Genomic DNA, 17,993 nt, shown 5'->3' with positions numbered 1-17,993 from the left:
TCTAACATCGTCACATTTTCACTATTTTCTCAGAAATGCAAAATCACATTCCAGTGTCACCTACTATATTAATGAAACCAGAGCCGCCCCAACCAAGCTGTAAATAAATTAATAACAAGAAGGAAGAATCAAAAAACAGAATATTATTTCAACCTTCTTACAACTTCTTAATACTTCACCTCTAATTTATTACATTAACACACAAAGTACAGGGACTAGGAAAACTAACTGCTGCTTAGGACGGCTTTGGGATGATCTGTTCAGGTTCAACATTTCCCTTTGAAGCCTCATGACAACTCCTTGAGCAGCTCTAGGCACACAACAGTCTCAAAGTGTTCTGATAAGCATATATTTCATCTTCTTTCAGATTCCTTTCCCAAAGCAAGAAAGCACCTTCTCAGCAAAGGGAGAGCCCTTTGAGAGCTACCACTATTAACATTTACTGCCTCCCTCTTTCCTCCACACTCAGATGCTGTATTATTTGGCAGTTTAATTTAATAAGCCTCACTTTCTCCTCCTGCAGAGCTGTCTTTTTCAGGCTACAGCAGCTACATACCGTGCCAGAGGCAGCAACTTAATGAAGAACAGGTACTGTGCAGGCCTGTGATTCATTGTGATTAGAAATAACTGGAACATTGTGCACCTCTGGTGTTGACACCGCTGTTGACACCTTCCAGCTCATCTATCTTTTCTGTTAGAGGCTGGACCAGGGACTACACTTTCTTTCTGCTCAGACAGCACTCAGCACGTGAATGATGCACATTTTAACTTTAATTCTTTTCTCTTTTTAAAACAAATTAGTGGAAAACACAATTGGTTCCCCCCCACTTCTGGTGTTCAGTCTCTCATCAAATCAAGACTTTTAGGTGGACAACAGAGGAATAAATACTGTTAAATTATTGCAAGAATAATTTTACACCATCTGTAAAAATATTTGTACAACTTTCCAAACACCAAGTCAAGTTTCTTACATGAACAAGATGCCAGACCACTACCAACTCTGATGTCATGCAAATACCAAACTTCATTTTGATGTCAAAGAAAAAAATAGGTTCAAGTTGATTAGCTGCAGATTACATTCATTCACTGTTCTCATTGTGAAAATATCCAGTAAAAAATAAAGTACTTTTATTTTCAAAAAGAAATCTAAATCTTCCAGATAGCCACAGCAAACGGGGAAGGGAAGGGGTGAAGATTACAGTAGTCACTCATGTGCAGTACAGAAAATAACAAAACAACAACTTCAACTTTTTTATAACCTTAACAAGAGAGTGAGACCATTATTTAGACACAGAATGCAACTAGAACTCATCCTAAATTCTAATCAAATCATACAATCAAACAAGCATTAAACACCCACCATTTATTTTTGTAATTCTAATGAGAAATGAGGTGAATTTTTGTAATTAATGAATACAGCAGAAAACACTTGGGTTTTTTTTTTTTGGACACCAGAGAAGCCAGCAGTGCTTCAAAACTCACTGAATAGAGCTCACCACATCAACTACCAAGTCTTTAACAAAAAATTATCAACTCAGAACAGCATTCTGATTCTGCCCAGCTACTGAATACGCCAATCTACTTCAAGATAGTGATTCTTATAAGAAAAACAGTGAATATTTAAAGATGAAAACTGCAAATTTATGGAAGGTAAATTTTCCTTCTGGTACACAGAGTATCCCTACTACAGAGAAACACTAAACTATGGAGATCTAGTATTCTGAAGTAGAGGATGCAGAAAGAAGATTCAGTCCTTTATAAACTTATCAAAGAAAAGCACTAGGGTTTGCACGGGGATCCTTTTGGTTCCTGTATCTATAGGTCAGCCAGACTCCCAGAATCTGAAAGGAAAACACAAAGATATTATTAAGCAGAGGGTCTCCCACTTATCTTTCAACAGTTTCACAAAACTCATTATCAGAATTTTACATTTAAAATAAATTTACAGCACGAGTGTAGGATATTTTACTATTGCTAAAATACAACCCCACACAACTTTCTTAATTAGAAAAATAATGCACCTTTCTCAGAAAGATCTAACAACACAGAAAGAAAGGACAAAACTGTATCTTTTTAGATACAGTTTTAGAAGAGTATTTATAATAGGAGCATCTATTACTGTTCTTTCCCCTCTTTAAATGATAAATATTTGTAAACCTCTTTTTAGGATAAAGTAATATCCTTCAAACTCTTTTTTCATTTTAAAGCTACAGCTTAAGAATAAAGCTATTTTTCCAGTGCATTTTCAAATTCTGTCCTTTTCCCTCTTCTGCTCCATACCTCAGGTAAAGAGGTCACAATTTCACAATTTTTTAGTAAATAAATGTGGGCAGAAGTAAGAGATGGGTTTTGCTTTATGTGCTATATCTCTTGCTGATGTAATAGCTATGGTCTGAAAACTGCACTACACAGTAGGCGCAGAATTTTAACATGTTATGAAAGATCTGCTCTGAGGATTTTTATTCACTGATTGATAAAGCAAATATATATATTTGTTTATACATTTTAAACCTCATGCTTAAAATATTCAGTCATCAAACTGTTCCATGCAATGTATGGGACACCAAAGAAAATCCCTTCCTTTGCCAACCCAAAAAAACCCACAAAATCAACCTAAAAACAAAGAGCTTGGAAGGACAGGATGTGGAGCCCGAAGACCAGACAAACAAACCAAAAGCAACAGCATGTCCATTACTTTTGGATAAAAGTAAACCTAATGAGTTAGCTTTCTGCAAAATCTACAGCACCACATTTCAATGAGGTATCTAGTCAATGGTTTGTAGTGTAAGTAACAGAAAGCTGTAAATACTCCCAGCCCTGTTTTTGTCAGACTTCAAGCTGACAGCCTGAAAAATTTTGACCTTATTAGATTTGACTCCTGAGACATGAGACAATACTGGGAGTTCCTGTAATAAAACACCTAAACTTTACGGCTTTTATTTAAAAATAAAAAAAATAAAAAAATAAAAATAAAAAAAAAATGGTGAGAGGAAAACACACTGTTTTCTAATCTATTCATTTACCTCTGTGAAACTGAAGAAAAGTCCTATGCCTCCAACAAATCTGAGCACCATTCCTGAATATTCTTCTATTATTGGTGCACATGGTTGACACTGGTGACTTCTAAAACAATCCTGTAACAGACATAAACAGAAAATTGCATCCTGTTTTCTGATGATGCTTCACCGATTGGCACTATTTTGTTAGCTCTGTAGCAAACTGCAAACCATGGGCAAAACTTTGAGAATTTTAAGACTCCAGAAAAGCAAACACAGAAATGACAACAGAATACAACCTTTAAAGAGTGCTCTGCAATAAGGTTTCCAGTAAGTTAAGGAAGGACCTTAGGATCATTGTGACAACTAATGTACAGATTTGTTAAAAACCTCTGCCTTCAACTAGGAAAGAAATTATGCATTTTGGAACAAACAGGATGAGAGAAAGAACTTACAGAGGAGCAGGTTTCATTCGGATCAAAAAACCTGAATCCACAACAATTCAGATTTCTCTCAAGGTCTGTTCTTGCACTTTTAGTGTTATTCCATCCCACCTCTAGAAGTTGACTCTGGAAGGTATAAGCAAAAACACATTAATTGAACTGTTTTCTATCTCAGTGGAAACCAATATACTAGGCAAAGTAGATGATCCCTTTTTGTTGCTCTCACAAGAGTCAAAACAGGAGTTTTCCAAATATATCTCAAACACAAACCTTATTTGTGTCTACCTATTCAATGGAAAGAAGTCACAAAACAAACTGTTGTGCTTACCCAGTTTTGCTCCACCAATTACACAACATTTTACAATTAAAACTTTCAGATCCCCATGTCTAACAGGATAATATATTAAAAAATGACTTTAACATTCAAACAGTCTGGATAGCTAATGAGATTGCAACACCTAACAGCAGCAAGTTTGGTCATAAATGGTCATAACTCATTTTCTTCCAGTCTTCTTCCTAAACCTGAGAAGAGCACTAGTAATGAGACGTGACTAATCTAACTGGGACTGCTCAGACTTTAAACAAATCACTCTGTTGCACATAGAGGAAGTAGATCATTTTGTCTTGCCCCTTCTTTATGCATTAAGAATTATTCTCCATACCCCACAGAAGTTGTCTTTCTTTCTCACAGATCTGATCTGTACCTAATACAGTTGTCACCTTTGCAATTACATAAGAACAATTCAGTGGTTTTTATAAACTTTACATTATGATTACTGTAGATTTCATCAGCTTATTTGGAACTCATGAAGACATGATATAATCAAGATACTATGCTGCTACACTTGTGACCAAAAACCTTGACAGAAACTTTAAAACTAAAACAATTTTTAAAGGACAGCTGAAAGGCAGGGATTTAAGAGCTGTATGGACAAGCCACTATGAGATGTGGATTAGTAATGGGACTCAATGGGTCAGGTTGGTGGCTGGACTTGATGATCCTGAAGATCTTTTCCAAACTAGATGACTCTATGTTTTTTGAAGGCAGATTTTCTTAAAATATATGCTCTTCATTTAGAGGAAGGCTACATATAAATATATGCATGCATGCATATACACACATGTCTGTGTGTAATAAGAAATAATGTTATGCTATAGGTTAACTGAGAAATCAGGAAGTATTTCTTACCTGCTGTTCCTTGTTCAGTGCCAAACAGGCACAGGAGACAGAAAACTGGACAATGAAGACTAGCAAAAGAATAATCATGTACTGTAAGCAGTAGTTAAAGATGCATTCTCAAAAATTTTGCTTACAGAATATATAATCACTGGATTAAATCAGGTCATCTGAAACAAAAATCTACAGATAAATTCTGACTAGATGTGGAAAAGATTAAATTGTATCAAAGCAGAGCATGTTATTTATTTGGAGTCCACAACCAGAAAAATAAGAATATTATCTGATTTAATCTTTTCTCTCATCTGCATAGAACAAGTTTGTTATGCAAAGCAGACTGCTTATTCAGTGTTGATAACACAAAAAGGGACAGCAAAGCACCATGCTGAGAAGGCCTGTGCTCATTTCTAATCTGAGTTCACAATTAAAAAGTAGGTATGAAAAGAAAGTGCTTATTGGCAGCATATGACTATGCATTCCTCTGCCAGCTCCAATCATTTCACTGGCTATATCATTGTCCTCCACTGTTAAATAACGTAGTAGTTCACATATTCTTTAGGGTTGCTTTAGGGTTAAGCACACAGTGAGAAGGATTTATGATACAGTGCCTCACCTTAAAAACTCTGAAAAAATTAAAGTATTTCAAAATTTTTAGAATGAAAAAAGAAGGGTAAAGCTGGGAATTATGCTTAATTTGGACTGCATTAGACCAAAACAAGACTGAATTTCTGCCTTCCACAAGTGTCTTTGCCCACCAGAGCAGATTGTTCACGTAACTTGAACCAAGCCGTAATCCATGTAATACACTGAAGGATACAAAGAACAGCAACACTTGGTGATGTTTCACGGCACCAATCAATCCAACTAAGGCAATGAAGAAGAGGAAGATGCCTACAGCAATTGCCACTCCAACAACTCTGAAACTAGAGATGAGGCCGAAGCCAATTCCCCATGCTGCAATTCCAATCAGCAGCAGGCTCACCAGCTGGAGGGAAGAGAAAACAAAGAGTTAGTCTGCATGTAGAAGAGGTTCAATCTACACACAACTACATTCTTTATGTTAAAGCTGTTATCAGAAAGGTATGATTCTTTCCAGCACAGAGAGAAGTAGCACAATTCTCAACAAACCAATTCTCCACTTCATCCTAAAGGTGACTTAAGTACCAGATGTTTTAAGGCTCACATATTCTTCAACACTGTCAACGTGGAGTTGTTCTAACTTAGCCCACCTACAAGATGAGCTGTGTTGTGTACCAGTGATTGACTAGAAACACTGAATTTGTGTAGATTATAACAGAATTGACAAATAAAATAAAAATCATCAGCTGTAATTCATAGAACAGAAGAATGAAAATCCTAGATGTTTTCTGAAATAGTTAAAGAAAGCATGGCTGCACAGCTCTGGACGTGGAAGAGAGTACACTGCCATAATTTACTGTAATCAGAAATACAGTTGCATTAATTTATTACAGAAGATTACGTATAGTTTATATGATAGAACACAATAGTTAACAAGGTCACACAAATATATTTTTCAGATCTGTATCTCAAGGACTGCATGTTATGAAACAATAAAGGTGTCCTGTCTTTGCTACATAATTAGTCAGGAAAACAGCTCTACTATGAAGTCAATCCTATTTCAATGCCCAAAGCCCTCTTATGCCGTTTCCTTCCTTTAAAAGATGGTATTCAGGGAAGGTAAGTGGAATCTGTCTCCGTTACTTTACTGGAATTTATTGTTTATGCAAGCAGGAAGCTCCAGCCTTTCCTGTTTCCATACCAAAAACATAGAACATCCAAAAAAAAAAAAAAAAATCCAACATAAAAAGCTACAAAGAAACATGCAGTGAGTTACAGCAGGAGGTAAGCAGCAGAAAAAGCCAACTCAGATGACCAATACACAAGATGCCTAATGCTCTCATCCAAACCTGTCAGACTCATGCATAACATTATCTATTACATTCTGTTATATTGCATCAACTCAACTTGGGAGGTTAAAATTTACGTAAGCTTGCCTTCACCAGAAAATACCCAGAAGGTGTATCATTATCAAAACCAATATGTGCTCAGTTTAGTGCAACTCCATGATTTTACTCCACAACAAATACAAAGCAAGCATTTACGGTTGCTCACTGGTTTCTGTCCAAACAAGATGTATTATGACATTTTACTGCTTATCCAGAGGGATATATATATATATATATATATTTTTTTTTTAAAGTAAATTTCCAGCTTAGCCATCATTTCAGTGTGTTTATCCTAAAGCAGGGCACTTTTCTTGGTTTCAACACAAAACAGGTGAAGCTGTATTTTTCAGCTACAGTACCTTTCAGAAGGCTGATCTGTGTAATGCTGCTTTTGAAACATGGAAATCTTAGAGAACATCAAGGAAGTTGTAAAACGAGTTGTGATGCTCATCAAGATCAAAACATGGTGGGTGTTTTCTTCCACTTGTGTTCGAAGAGGACAATGCCTCAGAAAAGTTTTTACAAAAAGCCAGTAATCTTCAAGAGAAATTTAAGACAGGCCACAAGAATACAAGGATTTGCCATACCTACATCTTCCTTTCACCGCATGAAGAGACAAAAGAATGGTATCAAAGTCAAGGAAATTTTTCAATAATAAGTATAGTTTCAGGATTAATTCACATTAGTTTTGCTTCTCCTAAACAAAAAGCCTTAATCATCACATTAAGTTAAAACCAAAACACTGTGCCAAGTTGTTATGAATCTAAACTACAGGGAAGAGGAAAGAAAACAACATAAAAGCCTTGGCTCCGACACAGACAGATTTTCTGATTGCATGCAGCACAGGGCTATGAACTGCATAATGTTACTGCTAAAAATTAGCTTTGCTAATCAGTTAAGATCTATCCATCCTGATCTATGCCCATTCACTTTATTGCATTGTCTGATACCACTGGGAAGAGTTATCTTACTACATAAGCGTCAGAAGTGAACAACAAAAGAAATCACATAACTCAATTTCCAATCAGAAACAGCTGAGTCAGGCTGGTTGGGCCCTGAGCAACCACATCTAGCTGCAGATATCCCCATTCACTGCAGGAGGGTTGGACCAGATGACCTTTATATGTCCCTTCCATCCCAAATGTTTCTATAATTCTACATCCCGTACTCCGCATCAGCTTCAAAGCACTGAACTTACACGCCACCACATAGCTCTTCAAGGTGTTGTCTCAAGAAGAACCTCAAAATGTGCCACATTTCAATTTATTCCACAAAGGAAAGCCAAAAAAGTAGGAAAAGCATCACCTAATCACTTTTATCCAGGCTTCTTTCTTCTGCCTCAGCTATGCTTGAAAATATTTATCTGTTCAGATCTTTGTTTAGCCATTTGTCAAGTCTAAAATGATTAAATCAATTTTATTCCTACAAGCATCAAAATCAAAACCAAAATCTGAGCCTAAAATATCTGTTAGATACATGCAGTGTTGGAGCAGCAGTGTACCATTCTTGCTGCTGTTAATTCCCTCACCTTCCATAACCTAAAATATGTGTACACGAAATTAAGCTGTGTGACACTAGAAGTTATTACTGTGGCTCTCTTGCCCAAAAAACTTTTCTGGTATTAAGAATTATATACTAAATCTGTTGAATCTATTATATACTTTGTTGAATCTATTATATACTAAATCTATTGAAAACTGTGTCAGTTTTCAATAGAGAAAATATTCCAGGCTTAAAATCTGTTGTTCAACCTCAAATGTTCAAGAATTAGGCAGGAAAAAAAAAAAAAAGTTTTATATTCTCTTTGAGAACAGTAATTTTCTATTCCTATAGGAAGCTAATTGCTGTCCAGTTCCTTAAAACATCTGGAAATTCATTATGATCACAGGTCCATGCCACTGGGCTCTGGCTGGCAAGCAATGTAGAAGTACTTCATCCAATCAGTCACACATCGTGTGGATGAAAGCCACTATCAACTATTCTACTTCTGGCCACTTGAAAATGTGTAAAATTGACCTTGCATTTTAAAACTGAAATGGAGACAGAAAGCCATTTTTCAAAACAGACTTAGGATTATGCTGGTGCCTCCTTCTGCATGTTGAAAGATAGATGAAATAAATGGTTGTTATTCTTTCATTTTGGCACTCCGAATCATCCCTTCTGGTTTCTGGTCAAGAGGCGGCTGCCAAGGAAATATCAGACGTGCAGGTCAGTAGTTACCAATTTGGGCTGCAGGTGTAATTAATTGCTCAGATGCAGATCTTCAAGAAATAAACTCTATCTTGTAAATTGAGCATTTCAACTCTTTTGTCCTCAAGGCCCACCCCAGAAGAATAAAAGCATTTTTTCCCTGTTATTCATTGCTTAACAGAATGAACAATACAGATATATGTAGTTTCATAGTGCTGTTTCACAGCAGCAGCTTTGGGAGCTTACTCCCAGAGAAAATAATGTCATCTTTGGAAATCAGAAATGTAAGCTTCCAGTAAGTTTGCCAATCTGTTTCCAATGTAGATGCAATTTTATCTACATAAATCTTTGGTTATGTAAAACTAATCTTCATTACTGGTATTTCAAATATTAGCCTAATAAATCCACTAAAAATAGATCAAATCACAGTCCAGTTTCTACTAAATACAACCAGAATCCATTTGTCCCACAGTATTCTCAAGCTGGACAAGTGTAGATTGGAAAAAGGAGTGGCCTGTACAATTGAATGGAGACTGGATGGACTGCTGAGTTAAAGGCTAGTACTGGATGGCTCAGTATCCAGCTGGAAGCTAGTAAGGGGGTTCATAGAGGGGCTGATATTACACAGTATCTTTATAGACAACTTGAGCAATGAGATGGAGTGAATCCTCAGAAAATCAGTGGATGATAGTGAAAAAGAAAGAGCAACCTTCAAATAGCAGAGGTTCAGTTCAGACAGACCTGATAAACTTGAGGAGTGAGCCAAGAGAAATCTCACAAAGTGCAAAATTCTGCACCAGGATTGCATCTGTGCATCTTGGGAACAGACTGGCTGAGCAGCCTTGATGAGATAGAGCTGCAGATCACACAGACTGCCAAGTGGAATGGGAGCCAAGAGTCTGCTCTCGCCACGAAGGGAAAGTCAAGAGGAGTGGGATCAAAGGAAACTCACACTGCAGCTTCACCAGCATTAAGTACTGAGTTCAATTTCAAACCTCCCAGGTAGAAAAGAATGGGAGAAACTGGAAAGGGTCACCAAGTGGCCTGGAGCCTTGAGAGTGATGTCTGAAAATCATGCAATGGAGCTGGGTTTGTTCAGTCTGACGAAGAGGTAGTAGTTCAAGGGTAACCTAATAGCAGCTGAAAATGAAGGACCATTGCAAAACCAACGGAGGCAAACTCTTCTTGGGACTTACTGACAGCAAAACAAATCCAACAGCCATGAGGTAATGGCTTGAAAGGTTCTGGACATCAAAAAAAAAAACAAAAAAAAACAAAAAACAAAAAAACAAAACCATCTGCAAGTTGGTTTGGTGCTTCTCAAAGGTGCTGTTCTCAAAGGTTCTCAAGACTCAGGTAGATAAAGGCTGTCAACCCAGCACTGCTCACAGTCCTACCCGGAGCAGATGAGCTCCAAAGTTGCCCCCAGCCAACGCTCCCACACTGCCACTGGCTGCTCCACCATAGAAACCTTGCCACTCTCCTCACTAGAAATTGAAGTCTTACCAGAAGAATAGAGGCTGGATTTAGCATTGACCAAAGACTTCTCTGAACCACTTCAATAGAGTCTGCAATCATTTCCTAGAACTCTGTCCTCTTTCCTTTTCTCTTCTTACAAGCTGTCCTCAATAAAAGAGAAATGAATGATTCTTCAGAAGTACTTACAAAGAGATATAAATGGTCCCATCCACTTATGGCAAGCTTACATAGGGAGTAAATAGGCATTAAGAGCAAAAGAATGTATTGCAATCTCAAACTAGTGAAAGTTGTCTCACAAAGATGCTACAGGCACGTACTGTCCTCAAACTGGAGAAAACAGCGCCAGAGGAAGTGTGTGCGTGTGTGGATAGTTAACAGCAGCACTCTCAATTGCAAACCCTCATTTGCTATACAGTAACTTCACCAATACAAACTCCAGCAACCTTGTTTAAAAATGCACACACAAGCACAGGCTTAGCATAATCCAATATATCACTCATTCATTTGAAATTAAGTCCGTGCTTTCCCTGAGCAGACTTCCAGGCAGCATGAGTCCTAAGAGAAGTGCAGTAGTTTTCACTATGAGGCCAAATACTTTTTCTATGGAGTCTGAAAATGATAATTAAGAGAACAAAGCATATTGCCTATAGACTAAATGTTATTCTTATGTCAGCATCTCCATAGGAGAGGCTTTAGGGACTGTAAGTTCAAGATGAGTGTAAGGGATCAGATTCCATTTTAAGCATCTTCCATTACATATTAATGTGGGTTTTTTTAGTTATATGTACACATATATACATATATGTCACACTTAAAGGATATTGCAAGTTATGAGAATGTCATCTTCTTTACTTTTAGATGGGTTTAAAATAGTAATTTATAGAGTTGTCTGGGTTTCCTTTTGCCTTATAAATATTATAAAGGCTAATGCTTGATTGTGTTAACAGTAAGTTAACTGGAGAAGAGGACCAGCAAACTCATGATGACTTCAGCTTCTGTCACAAAGAATTTCTTCTTCACCTATAAGTTGTTATTTTGAAATATCTCTGATGTTCAAGTTCTCCTGTGCACATGGTTGCTCATTTGCCCCACTACTACACTGGATAAATGTATTTCTCATCATGCTTATCCCTTGTGTACTTCTCCACAAGGTTATGCTCCACGTTAAAAAAAGAAAAAACCAAGATACAGAGAAATGACTTCACTTGACCACACCAACAAACGATTCCAATGCCCAAAACAGTTCCTCCTTCCTTCAATGGCATGCCATAAACAAATCTGCTATTATGACTTTCCAGCAACTTTCCAGCATTTCATCTAGCTTGAACTGCTTGTTTGTTAGAAGGCAAGTCATACACAGAATTTAGTACTCACAGTGTTTCCTTGTAGTCTCAGCCCAAAAAGACGTTAGTAAAAACTACATCTTGGAACTTAAATGTCAAGAAATATGGCCTCAGTACTTCTGGGTAAAGAGATTATAAAGCATTCACACTGTTATCAGCAAAGGAAATATTTAGAGGAGAACAGTCAGGCTGCATACAGAACAGGAACTAAAATCAGAGAGGTTACACACATTGATATCCAGCCTGCCTAACCCCTCTCTACGTATGTGAATTCATGTTCACAACATCTATTTTAAGGGGCTTCAGAATTTAAACCTCAATTGCTATTGATTTTGAAGTCAGATTTCTAGCATGCTCCACTCTTGCTCAATCATTTCTGCACAGCAATAGAGAATCTATAGGACAATTCCTCCGGTCCCCTGCACTTCATCTGTTAATATAGCAGGCAGCACAATGTTCATCTGCAACAAAATAAGACTAAGTGAGACTAATTTCTATCACAATTGCAAGCTATCCAATCTGTAAGCAACTTTACCTCCTCTCAGTACTTCTTCAGCTTTATCAAAAGCAAAGCTGGGGCTGAGCATCTTCCAAAATACTTCCAACAGAAAGCAGAACCTTTCACCTTTCAGAGACTTATTTAAGTGGGGAGCAATCAGTAGTCTGGTTACTGAACAGCTGAAAGGACGTGATGTGGAGCAAGACATTTATGTGAAGGGCAACATTCCTGTCTCTTATCTCAGAACCCAGTTCCTTTGGTCAGATGGCTGAATACAGAGTTCTTCATGCTACTGGCCAATAATTATTATCAAATCATTGTTGATCACATAACAAGCTTCTTTAATGTTAAAATAAGCAATGAGATTTAACACATTTTGTACCCTTTAGGTTTTAGAAATTGAAGCCTTGAAGCTGTGTGGCAGGAACACTTATCGGCCACAATGTTTACTTATTGACTTTGAGATGGGAAACATTTTCAGGAAGCCCAGTGATCTCACAGATCCTTCTTCCAAACATGGCTCTCCCTCAATCTGAAAATAGCAGCAGACAATCAATGATTTAAGCTACTATTAATGATTTAAGGCTACTTCTGAACAGTCCAAGTGCTTCTCTACTCCATGCTTGTTTTAAATTATAATAGTGTCTACTTGCACTGCTAGAATGGCTAAAAAAATCAGTGATATCAAGCCATGCCATGTTCCATGTAACCTTCTCCTCCTGCAGCCTGCCATTCTCCAGTTCTGTCACTAAGCAAGCTCAGCCTTCCTGGTTCCAGCTGCAGCTCTCTGTATGAGGCAAGTGTAAATACAAATCCCTCTCACACTTGATCTAGAAATCCAACACGTTTAATTTCTAACCATGCTACCACAAATGGCCTGTCATTTTGGATACCAACTGACACGCAGCACATCTGAGCATGTTTTCTGACAAAACATTTCGTTATTACTTTTTGCTGTAGTCATTCTTTTGTATTCTGAAGCACAACCACAGAAACCTTCCCAAAAAGCCAATGAAAACAAACAGCCTAAGTCCACTGACCTCCCCTGCCACGTGCTTGGGAGCTTCCCTACCGCTGCCTGATTTGCACATCAAGAATAGATGGCACAGTTCATAGTGCTGCCTTCACCATGTCCTTGGAAAAGGCAGAGGCAGCTCCAAGGCGAGCTGCCCTGCATGCCGAGCACCCAACGGGGACAAGGTGTCAGCCAACCCCACACGGGCTGGCAATGGGGCAAATTCTTGGCACTGAAACACTGAAAGACTGGAGATGCCAGGCACAGCTGCCCAAATCCAGGACTTTTTCTCCTCATCTTTGCATATTTACATAATGCAAGGAAAGCAGTCTTGACAAAGGTGACAGATAGCAGGAACAGAGCAATAACTCTGCACTGAGAGAACAGACATCAATAGAAGGGGGAAGCGGGGGGGAAGAAAAACCTTGAATTCCAATAGTTTGAAATGATGCAAGGAATAGGCAGGCTAGAAACAAGTTCAGAGAGCAAAGTACTCTAAAAAATAAATGACTTTAATAAGGCTCTTTCTAACGTTATAATTTGGATGCTCTTACGGCGCTAAGTCTGTGGTACTAAAAATGGTTTACCATTAAAATTCTGCACATATGTTTTACTTTAAATCAAATAGCCACTTCCAGGTTTAAGAAAAACTGGAAGCCTGCTCATCAAAACAAAGGAAAATGTGAGATGTTTGCTGCTGCAGGAAGAATTCAGTGGCTGCTCAGGTGATAAAAGCAGCACCTACCAACCAAAAGAACTGTCAGTATTTTTTTTAATCTTTAATTTGAATACATTTAATCTTGTTGCCCAGCTACTGTTTCCATCTTTCATCACTTGCCAAGACACAGGAATTTCCCTTTCCTTTCTGAGAATCTGATTTGAAATAAGATATCAACTGTTCACACTTGAACAGAATTACTCAAGTCTTCTCGGGAGGAACACTGTCTGCTTAAGGAAATCCTTGTCTGAATAAAGCGAGCAAATATTGGTGAGGCCAGCAAACACCAGGGTTCTTATACCTGCAAGATAATCATAGAATGGCTTAGATTAGAGGAGACCTTAAAGACTATCTACTTCCAAACCCACTGACATGGATAGGGCTACCATCTACCAGCTCAGGCTGCCCAGGATTCCACCCAACTGGCCTTGAACTCCGCCAGGGATGGGGCATCCACAGCTTCTCCAGAGAGCCTGTGCCAGGGACTCACCACTCTCCAAGTAAAGGATTTCTTCCTAACACCTAAGATAAAACTCCCCTCTTTTAGATTAAAGCCATTCCCTCTTGTCTTATCATTATCAGGCCACGTAGCAAGTCAGTCCCCCTCCTGCTTGTAAGTGCCCCTCAAGTACTGGAAGACTGCAGTGATGTCTCCTCAGAGTCTTCTCTTCTCCAAGCTTAATAAACCCAACTCTCTCAACCTTTCTTTACAAGAGAGGTGCTCCAGTCCTCTGATCATCTTCAAGGCCTTCCTCTGGACCTGCTACAACAGTTCCACATCCCTCCTGTACAGAGGGCTCCAGGCTCAGTACTCTAGGTGAGGCCTGACAAGGGCAGAGTAGAGAGGGATGCTCATCTCCCTCACCCTGCTGGTCGCTGCTCTTTTGATGCAGCCAAGGATACTTTTGGCCTTCCGGGCTGCAAGCACACACTGCTGGCTCAAGTCCAGCTTTTTTGTCATCAGGACACTCAAGTCCTTCTCTGCAAGGCTGCCCTCAGCGAGTTCTCCCAATCTGTACTCCTATCTCAGACTGCCTCAACCCAAGTGTAACACCTTGAACATAGCCTTGGTTAAAACTCATTAGGTTCTTGTGTGCCCACTTTTTGATTATGTCCAGGTCCCTCTGGATGGCATCTGTCCTCTCTACTATGTCAACAAATAGGAGAGAGATAAGAAGGCTTTAGTTATGTGTGTATCCTTGAAAGCTGCTGAATTCTGTGGGCAGCCATTTTGAACAGTTTGCACCAGTCTGCTGCTCAAAGGGAAACAAGAATATGATCAACTACATAAAGATAAAATTGGTCATATACCCAAAACTAGTACTTGTATGTAGACAAACAGCTCTTTCACTTCAAACCTAATTCCAGAAATATATTTCACTTTATGCATACTAAGTCAAGAGCCTCAGTTATTTTTCTGCACTCTTCTTGTACACATGAGGAACCATATGAAGTCAGCATAGATACCAGACGTGTTCATACAAGACAAATTTAAAAATGGAATCTGAGCCTAAGGATATTTAGACCAGAGAAGAACCAAAAGGCATCAGCCAGCAAACATCATCTGAAAGGAAAGGTAAGTGAGCAATTAGGTTAGCTGGTTTCTGGTTTCTTGCCTTAACTGATTACTGCCAGAACATATATTTTCCTTGGTGCACTACCATAAAAAGTAGATCAAGACAGCATCAACAACAAGATCAGGCTCCTATATCCTAATTTGTTGTTTTAAAAATCCAAGATACTCTAGGAGTACTTAAAAATTAAAAAAAAAAAAAAAAAGCAGAATATAAATTGCAATCCCTGACATTAGTTCTGAGGGATAATTTATTCCAAGCATGTGACACAGACACAAATCAGTGCTAGCAGAAAAACATTCAAGCATTACCTAATCAAGCTTCTACCTCCCTCACTGGTCCTCCCACCAATTATTGCTGTGAATTACTGTTGTTTAAAAAGATTAACTTCTTGTTCTTGGTAGTCTTCCACACGTTTTTCCTGTTCAGAAAAACCGAATCGTTGCATTGTCAGGGTTTTATTTAACCCAAAAGCAGAGAGGTCCATGCATTCTGCAAGATCAATTCCTCCAGGCTTACTAAACATTTCATGTTATTTCTGCAACTCAGAAATGAAAAGTGTTCACCTTAAATTTGCCTATCCTTAATAGGTGACACAAGAAATAACAGGTGGATGTTCTAGTTATGCTGATTCAAAGTAATTCCTTCCTCTTGGAAAAGCATATGTTATATGCATGGAAAAATATCAAGTGACACCCACAAAGTAAATTCTGCTCAGAGACATCAGGCAAGATTCAGGTCATAGGTGCACTGTGCAGGTATTACAAAGAGAAGTATGGAGGTCTCAGGGATTAGATCACCTCTTTTTGAGGCTAAATATGCTCAGAAGACCTACCAGCTCCTTTTGATCTGGTTAATTTTTGGCTGTAAGAACAAGAGATGATATCTTCAGAAAAAACAATACCCCCTGACCACAAATTTCAAAATGAGATTTGTGTATGCATTATGTTAGAAAGAACCATCTGGATTTCTTTCAACCTTCTGTCTCTCAAGAAAGAAAAGAAAAAGAAAAAGAAAAAGAAAAAAAAGAAAAAGAAAAAGAAAAAGAAAAAAGAAAAGAAAAAGAAAAAGAAAGAAAAAAAAAAAAGAAAAAGAAAGAAAGAAAGAAAAAGAAAAAGAAAAAGAAAAAGAAAAAGAAAGAAAGAAAAAGAAAAAGAAAAAGAAAAAAAAGAAGAAAAAAAAAAAGAAAAAGAGAACCTTTTGCATTATCTCTGGTTTGTTTGAAAAATAAGGGTGGAGCAATCCTTCACCTTGAGGAGTCTGTATATGCTATGCTTACCTGCAACCACGGATGGCAAATGAGGCCATGCCTACCTGCCCCCTCTGCTTTGCTGAGGGCTGGCATGGGCAATGCACAGCATCACAGACATCCTGAGTGACTTCCAGCAGGTAAGCCAGGCACACTATGCATGCTCCAGAGACTTTTTTTTAGGGACATCATCTGCTCTGCAAGCTCCTCTAAGTAACGCATGCAACAGCACAGACTCTCCAATGCTAAAGGGTTTTGTTCTGCTCTTTTCCAAAGCAATATATTTAAAATACAAGGTGATGCTCATTAATAAGTAATTCTGGCTTCAACACAGGCGTTTCTACATCCACTCACACTCTGTCCTAGGGATTACCATCAGGTCCAATAACTGCTGTCTATGAGAACTGTTTGTTCTGATGAGCAGTGACAAGACCTGCTCTCCTGCCTTACTTTCACGAAGGGATCAGGCTGTTATCAGAAAAGCACAGGCACTGCCTGCCAGCCCCGGCTCACCCAATTTCAGTGCTGTGCATTACCTCCAAGCATAGCTGTCCAACACCGGGCTGCCAACAGGAACTATCAGAGGACATTACCTTTCCAGAAGTGCTGCAAGAGGAAGCCATTACACGTAGCCCCGTTTCTTTCTATTTCTGTGCGATTTGAAAATAGATAAGGAGAAAGAAAAAAAAAAAAAAAAAAAAAGCCCACACTACAATTGGAGATTTTACAGCTTTCTATTGAAAATATATCCTGAAAGTCGCCCAGAAGAAAGCAGGCATCTACCTTAGGGCAGGAGCTTCCCAGAAGATGCGTTATGTCAGCTCTCAGCAGCAAGGCGGGCAGGCACGGCGCTCACCTCCCGCTGCAAGGCGCGCCCTGACCCCACTCAGCCCCTTTGTGCGGCTCAGCGCGCCCACACGGGGCTCCCCGCAGAGAAGCACTTGTTTCAAACCCTCGGAACAACGGAGCCAATCCCGCTCACTCACGCCGGGATTCCCCTCTGCAGAGCCAAACGGGGCCTGGCAGGCTGGAGGCCTCCCGGCCTGGGCTGAGCTCTGGATTTCGATCCCGGAGAGCCGCGTCTCCGCGGCGACAAACCCGAGCCTCCCTTCCTACCCCGACCCACGCACCGTGTAGAGCAAGTTGAGGGCGCAGAGGCAGTTCTTGGAGCAGGCGAAGCCGCCGCACACCATCGTGCCGCCGCCGGGAGCCTTACCGCAGGAGCCCGCTGCCGCCGCTCCGCCCCCGCCGCCGGCAGCAGGTGAGCGGGGCCCGGCGCCGCGCCCGCTGGTTGGCCGCTCCCGGGTAAAGGTAAAGAAATGGAAATGACGCGAGGAGCGGGC

General features: G+C 39.3%; 1 protein-coding gene across 1 annotated transcript; it reads right to left on the bottom strand.

The window, feature by feature from the left end:
* Nucleotides 1-1,106: 1,106 nt before the first annotated feature.
* Nucleotides 1,107-17,993, bottom strand: TSPAN13 (tetraspanin 13). The gene is made up of 6 exons (XM_085226144.1): nucleotides 17,781-17,993; nucleotides 5,434-5,601; nucleotides 4,629-4,709; nucleotides 3,452-3,565; nucleotides 3,024-3,134; nucleotides 1,107-1,841 (listed from the first exon to the last, which is right to left on the bottom strand). The coding sequence occupies exons 1-6, from the start codon at nucleotides 17,841-17,843 to the stop codon at nucleotides 1,767-1,769; spliced, it is 612 nt and encodes a 203-aa protein (XP_085082270.1). The 5' UTR covers nucleotides 17,844-17,993; the 3' UTR covers nucleotides 1,107-1,766.

This window comes from Meleagris gallopavo, chromosome 6 (genome assembly GCF_905368555.1).
Source record: "Meleagris gallopavo chromosome 6, MGAL_WU_HG_1.1, whole genome shotgun sequence".
Lineage (NCBI taxonomy): Eukaryota > Metazoa > Chordata > Aves > Galliformes > Phasianidae > Meleagris > Meleagris gallopavo.
The sequence above is the reverse complement of the archived record's forward strand: the minus strand, read 5'-3'. Positions and strand labels throughout refer to the sequence as shown.

What these genes read in the sequence shown, in the direction of transcription:
- TSPAN13 (XM_085226144.1), bottom strand. Translation starts at nt 17,843, where the DNA reads ATGGTGTGCGGCGGCTTCGCCTGCTCCAAGAACTGCCTCTGCGCCCTC. An exon ending in CACTGAACAAGGAACAGCAG is followed by an intron (nt 3,566 to 4,628) that starts GTAAGAAATACT and finishes TATACCTTCCAG; the next exon opens with AGTCAACTTCTAGAGGTGGG. An exon ending in TTTTCTTCAGTTTCACAGAG is followed by an intron (nt 1,842 to 3,023) that starts GTAAATGAATAG and finishes TTTTCCTTTCAG; the next exon opens with ATTCTGGGAGTCTGGCTGAC.